Below are 6,731 nucleotides of genomic sequence, written 5' to 3'. Positions count from 1 at the left end.
TGTAGACCTCCCCATGGTCAAAGAAGCCATGTGGCGAAGTGGGAAGTAGCTTTGTGGGAAGTGGGAAGTAGCTTCCTACATAGTGGGAAGTAGCTTTGTGTTAATGCAAAGACCGCATAATGTTATGCTTTACATTTCAGTTGCTTTTGATGTAGAAAGAAATACTTGGCTTTAAGACAAAAGCAAGCTATGCAGTTTGTATCTGTGCTATTGAATTCCAGCGAATCTTTTTTTTAAATTCTTTTTTAGCCACAACTTGTGGATATTTTTGTGCTGTTAAGACTTGTACGATAATCATCCACTATTTCTTTCTGACTGCAAGTTCTTCACACTTAATTTTTTAAGGAGAAAGATGGCTAAGCAATGAGGATGAAACTAGTTTCCGCCTAATTCAGCTGTTTTAGAAACTACAAGTCCTGACTACACAAGTCTTCAGTCTTTCTCCAGCCTCCCCCATACTGTTGTTTCAGACAAAAAAGTAAAAGTTGTAGCGGGCTGTTTTAGGGCAGTATGCTTGATTTGTTAGTGTCTTTTTTTTTTTTTTTTTTTTTGTTGGGGGGTTTCTCTTTAATAGGTATGGAATTCTGTTGGTATCATTCGCTGTTACAATGATGAACAAGACAATGCTATAGATATAGAATTTCATGATACCTCCATACATCATGCAACACACCTGCCAAACTCTCTGAATCACACGATGGCTGACCTCTCTACCGAAGCTATTTTACTAGCCTGTGAAAGTACAGAGGAACTTGCAAGGTAAGTCATGGCCTTGCTCTGCAAAACCCATAGTATGGAATTACACTTGTCTTGTTTCAAATATTTCAGCTTTTAATTTCAGCTTCTATCACTTTTTGAGATTTTTGGCTTTTGATCATGCTTTTTATTTACGGGACGACTTTCGAGGAGGATTTTCACATCCACCCACTTGAAGACTTCAGGAATATTGAAAGATGTATTTTGTTGCCTCAGGATTTTTTTTTAATCCCTTTTTCAAATATGTATATACTGGGAACTTCATGCATTGCTAGCTCAAAGGAAATTGTAAACATGAACAATAGTTTTTCAGTCTGCTCAGATCAAAGATAAATCATAAGGGCTGTGCTATTTCTTTTCACACTGTTGCTAAGGAGACATGTTTGGAGGTACCCGAAGAATTACAAGTGTGAAGAACACAAGTTTATGAAAACCACAGGAAGATTTAAGCAGCTGGGCCAGCTAGACTCTGTTCTTGCATTTAAGAACAATAGCAACAATATTTTATTGCCAGTTTCTGTGGAAATAACTTGAAGAAAGAACTTTCATTTTCACACATACAGCATTGTGATAAGTTGAAAAGCACCCTTTACCTTTAAAAGTATTATTTGTATGTATTGGTTGTCTGACTCTGAAAATTTCAATTTCTTTTCTCAGTGGAAGTGGATAATCTATCAAAAGCCACGGTGTCTGTGGGTTGGTCACAGGCAGTTTTCAGTTACTAAGGTAGCAGAACTGAAGTTCCTAATTTTTTTTCCCTTTGATAGATAGCATAATATGACAGACTTGTAATGAGGGCTGATGGGGGTACCGAGCACCTTCAGTTCTTATTAATGTTAATTAAGCAGGACATTTCCATCTAAAAAATCTCCCCTCAGACCTCTAAACTGTCTCTGCTTCAGGCTTTAGAGGCTCTAAATCTACAGTGCTGGAGGTCGAGCTGGCTGTTCAGTTCTTGAATAGTAAGAGTAACACCTTTGCAAATGACCACTTGTGACTTGTAGTTCCTTTCTATGACCATCACAGATTCCAGGTCTCTGATAAAAACTAATATATTGGTATATTTTCAGATATTGTCTTTTTCTTCATGTTGAGATATTTGACTATTGTTCTTTGTCTCTGCTTTAGCAAGCTCCACTGCATTCATTTTAACTCATGGGATGCAAACAAGGAGTGGACAGTAGATATGCCGAAGGATGAAGACATTGAGGCTATCTGTCTAGGTCAAGGCTGGGCTGCTTGTGCCACTAGTGCCTTGCTAATTCGTGTGTTTACAGTTGGAGGAGTTCAGAAAGAGATCTTCAGTCTCCCAGGTCCAGTGGTGTCTATGGCAGGACATGGAGAGCAGTTGATGATTATTTATCACAGAGGTAGTTTTCTCCCTTCTGTCTTTTTTGAACTAGGATTTATGTTTTTCAATCCTTGTCTGTTACTGGCTTCAAACGGCAGTTAATTTGTATGTAATCACCAGAAGTATTTTACCTATCCTCCTTCTTTTCTTCTTGATGATGCTTATCCTTCTTCTCTTCTTGATGATGCTTTTACTGTCACAACCCACGGATCTTTGACATCTGACAGCAAAGCCTACATTTTATATTGGGATGCCTAGATTAACCTGTGGGGAAGGGGAGAGTTTTATAACAGTGACATTAATAAACTTGGGTTTCAGATATGCCAGAATGAATTACTGTAGGAAATTAAGGAAGTAGTTGTTATGCATGCTTTTTATGTCCAAAATGACAAATAGTTGCTTGTCTGACAGTGGTATTCATGGATAACCCTGCATTAGACTAGTTTTTGATTCAAAACTTAAATTTAGTCAAGAGACAAGACAATTTTTTTGTTTTCTAACATAGTAATTGAACATCATCTTCTTAGGTACTGGGTTTGATGGGGACCAATGCCTCGGAGTACAGCTGATGGAGCTAGGAAAAAAGAAACAAATTTTGCATGGAGACCCTCTTTCTCTTACAAAGAAATCCTATTTGATATGGGTTGGATTCTCTGCAGAAGGTATGAAATACCTGCATGAGTGACTTTGAGAAATCTTGACACTATTGGGGGAATTTTGGAGGAGAGTTTGGCTAATTAATGCCCTTTTAGTAATGGTGATCTTGAGACTTGGACTTTTTCCTCAATCTCCTTAATGCTAAACAAAATTCTATTTTTCTGTTCTTTCAATATATTTATCAGAAATCTTTAATATGTTTCCACTATGAATAGAATACACTTGAATGTTATCAGAACGTGTTTTCCCGATTGATTGCCCTGCTCAGCAAAAAGAAAGAAACTGCATTAGTACACCATAATAGGCATGTACAACTATTTAGGCAAAAGCCTCCCCAAAAAAGTTGGTAGCTTGGGAGGAGTTTTTGTGATAACCAGAAAAAGTAATTGAAAAACAACTAATTTTCTTTGGGAATCTACCCAAGTAGTAGGAGTTTGATTTCTTCATAAAATATTTTAAATTTGAACTTGTCAGTTAACTAGCAGTAGTGTTGACTGTCAGAAGGTGGCGCATCTTTCTAAGGAAACTAGTTTTTCTCAGCTAGGTTGTACTGTTTGGGTGAGAGGATATCGTATTTGACATATGTAAACCATCGTTTCCCAGCACTATCCAGCAGTTCAAACTTACTCGTGTTGTAATTAGTTGCCTGTCAAAATAATTGTTTTCATTTGTAACAAACAGGTACCCCTTGTTACGTGGATTCTGAGGGAATTGTGCGGATGTTGAACCGAGGACTTGGGAATACTTGGATTCCAGTGTGTAACATGAGAGAGCATTGCAAAGGAAGATCTGATCATTACTGGGTAGTTGGCATCCATGAAAATCCCCAGCAGCTCAGGTCAGATATTTCACAAGGAAGTGCTTTGTTTGTCTTGGTTTTAAATTACAGAGCACGTCTTACTAAGAGAAACTGGAAGCAACTTTTACTAAAACATGGTGGCTAGTAAATATGCACAGTAAATGTTCTCGTTCATGAATGTAATTCTGCATGGATGTTTCATTACTAAATTGGTTTTGAGTAAACTCATTAGAGTTTTATAATTTGTAACTGACTAATTGTGGCTTTTTGCCTTGGCTAACAGGTGTGTGCACTTTATTATGAAATCATACACACCTCTGAGGCAGACACATTCATAAAACTGCATTTTGCTAGAGAAACCTACTAAAAAGTTATGGTTGCCATTAGGAGTCTGCTTCTGCTGTTGGTGGTTTTTGGGGGTTTGAGGTTTTCTTGGGGGAGTTTGTTTTGGTGTTTTTTTTTATTTGCTTAGCTATGTTTTCCCCTTTTGTCCCTTTGAGAAGAATCCAATCCTGTAACTAATCCACACCATTAGGCATAGATAAGTCAGAACTGTCTATTACTGTATTAATATTTGAACTGTGGCCATGAAGAACAACTTTGTATGTGAAATTGCTCAAATATTTAGCTGAGAGTTAGCCATTACTTTATAAAATGTGATACTGGTGATGTCTAAATAACTCTGTTTCTCGTTATTATAACACTCATCCTGGACATTTAGTTGCCAAGCTTTGTTTGTAGTCCTCTTTATTCAGTGGTCTGTGTCCTTTTCCTACCAGGGCAGAATCCATCAGCTCACATATTTTACTGAAATTGAGGCTCTTTTACTTTGCTAGTCATGCACAGTTGTAGAGATTGGTGGGAAACTGCATTTTATTTAAATTTCTGTGACATTCTTTGTAATCCTCTGTCTTTTTTAATAATTTGATATCGCTGGTAAATGTCAATTCACTGTTTTTCTTCCTCCAAATTATTAAGTAATATTGGCCTCCAGAAAATTCACCAAAAATGTGCAGGACACATCACATTGATGGGATGGTCAACTGTGAGTTTGTCACCATGAGTTTTTTCCTTCTGTTCCAAGAAAGTGTGTGCTACTCTCCGAGTTCCAAAGAACATTTTATTCAAAGCCACTAGCATATTAAAGATAAGGAGGGGGGAGAGTTGTTGTAGAAATACCATATGCCTTAATTGACACAGATAGCCAGAACACTAATGCTTCCTGTTCTTTTTTTTCTAGTGTCTGAAACAGTAGCTTATAAAACAGTAGCTTATAAAAAGCATGTTTGTCAATGCTGCATTGGTGCTACTGGAAATACAGCTCTTCCCCAATCAATGCTTAAGTGATTGTTACCAGAAAGTACTAGTTTAAATATAATGAAACAAAAAGCCTACGCTTTTAGTATATGCTTATCTGTTTCACCCCTCTCTTTTTTCTCCCCCTCCCCTGTGTCTGAACACAGCACTCTCCTCGTGAAGTCCAAAAGCCCTCATCAAAATTAATGATAGACGTGCCTGCTCTTGTTCGAGTGGCCTTCAGTTGTTCTCTAATTTCTGATTTTAATAAATTGCAATTACATTTTGTAATAGCTGTTAAATTGTGTATTGTGTGAGATAACAGACTCAGATCTCTGTGCCACATTTGGAGTTTCTGGTATGAACAAGAACAGCATGTGCTTTGCTGGTTTTAAAATCTTTTATTGGTTGCAATGTAAAAATAACCCTTTATAATGCAATCTTACATATTGCTATATTTAAGTCAGTAATTTAATTACTACTTTTTAAAGAACAAATCCTCTTAAAGTATCTTGCTTCTTAGGAGACATGATTTAAATGTAGAACAACTGGTGACTGCAGGTGATAAGGATTGCATGTGGTTTTTGTTTCCCTTGCACAGGTGTATTCCTTGTAAAGGAGCCCGATTCCCTCCTACACTCCCACGGCCTGCTGTAGCAATATTATCTTTTAAACTTCCTTACTGTCAAGTTACAACAGAAAAGGGACAGATGGAGGTATGGAATGGTGTTGAGTCCACAGCTGATAGTCTCAGATGTCCCTATAGTAGGGATTATACAAGATTCCTATTAATCATCTCTACTATGAAAGAGGGTAGTACAAACTCTGAGTAAGGCATGTGGCTAAGGAGGTTATTTGGGTTCAGTGTTTTGTATAGCTTTTCTGGTTTGGTTTGGTTCACAACTGCTTCTAGAAGAATACAAAATAAAGCTATTAGAGCTGATGCAAGGTTATATTTACACATAATCTATTTCTGACCAATGAAGTCTTTCTATCCCTCTCTTTTTTATTTTTTAGTGGGTAGTGATTAATGTTCTAGGAAGCACCACATTTTGGGATCCAAATCAAGACCCTCTTGAGGGTGCCTGTTTTTTTAATATTTTAGGCATAACAAAATTTCTGGAAGATCTTTTTTTGAAAGATCTACTAAGTCCTCCAATTCATATAATAACTCTGAAAACATAGGCCTTCAGGCTTGACTTATTTTCTTAAAGTAGAGGTGGTTGAAGCAAGATGTACCTGTGGAGAACTTCTAGAAAAATATCTGTATTTTTTCTTTAATTTTTTATAGGTTTAAATATTTCAATCTTGTGGGGTTCAGCTGTAGTGCACAAAATAGCAATGAACATAAAATTCTAACCTCAACCTTAGAGACAGTTTAATGCTATTTGAAATTTATTCTCTTTGATAGAAGTGTAGATAAAAAGTTTCAATAATAAATACTTTGTCATTTTTAATGAATTCTCCTTCATTCAGTTCAAGTCTCTTAGCTCTTTATTTAATGGGGTATGTCTTCCACACACCCCCCCAAAATAATAGAAGGGAAATGCCAGGAACTGTTAATTTAGCTTGAGGGAATATGTACTTCTGTGTAGGTAAAGAAACAGATTATTCCAATATATCTGATGAAAACATCCTGGTTTTGAGTAAGTTTATAATTATTTTGTAACAGCTATCCTGGTCTAATAGCCATACTAGTATTTCCCCGAACAACAAGAGTTATATTGTCTGTTTACCTACTTGCAGATGATGATTACTTCTACAATTACTAAGTATTCTGGAATACTTCCAATTTGCTGTAGGACAGAAGTTATAAGATAAACTAATCAACTTGTTCTAGAATTGTCTGTTCTGGTAGCATACTGGTGAACA

At 36.6% G+C, this 6,731-nt stretch overlaps 1 protein-coding gene across 1 annotated transcript in view; it reads left to right on the top strand.

Moving 5' to 3' along the window:
* Window positions 1–574: 574 nt before the first annotated feature.
* The window catches only part of WDHD1 (WD repeat and HMG-box DNA binding protein 1), a gene marked incomplete at its 5' end in the record, with an annotated part of 14,001 nt that continues 7,844 nt past the window's right edge, over window positions 575–6,731 (top strand). The window contains 5 exons of the mRNA XM_009587177.1: window positions 575–759; window positions 1,885–2,126; window positions 2,635–2,769; window positions 3,446–3,602; window positions 5,461–5,575. Of these exons, the coding sequence (XP_009585472.1) occupies window positions 575–759; window positions 1,885–2,126; window positions 2,635–2,769; window positions 3,446–3,602; window positions 5,461–5,575 (834 nt within the window). The remainder of the gene's footprint in view (window positions 760–1,884; window positions 2,127–2,634; window positions 2,770–3,445; window positions 3,603–5,460; window positions 5,576–6,731) is intronic.

Source organism: Fulmarus glacialis, unplaced genomic scaffold (genome assembly GCF_000690835.1).
Source record: "Fulmarus glacialis isolate BGI_N327 unplaced genomic scaffold, ASM69083v1 scaffold32661, whole genome shotgun sequence".
Taxonomy (NCBI): Eukaryota; Metazoa; Chordata; class Aves; order Procellariiformes; family Procellariidae; genus Fulmarus; species Fulmarus glacialis.
This window is presented reverse-complemented; position numbering and strand designations above follow the sequence as displayed.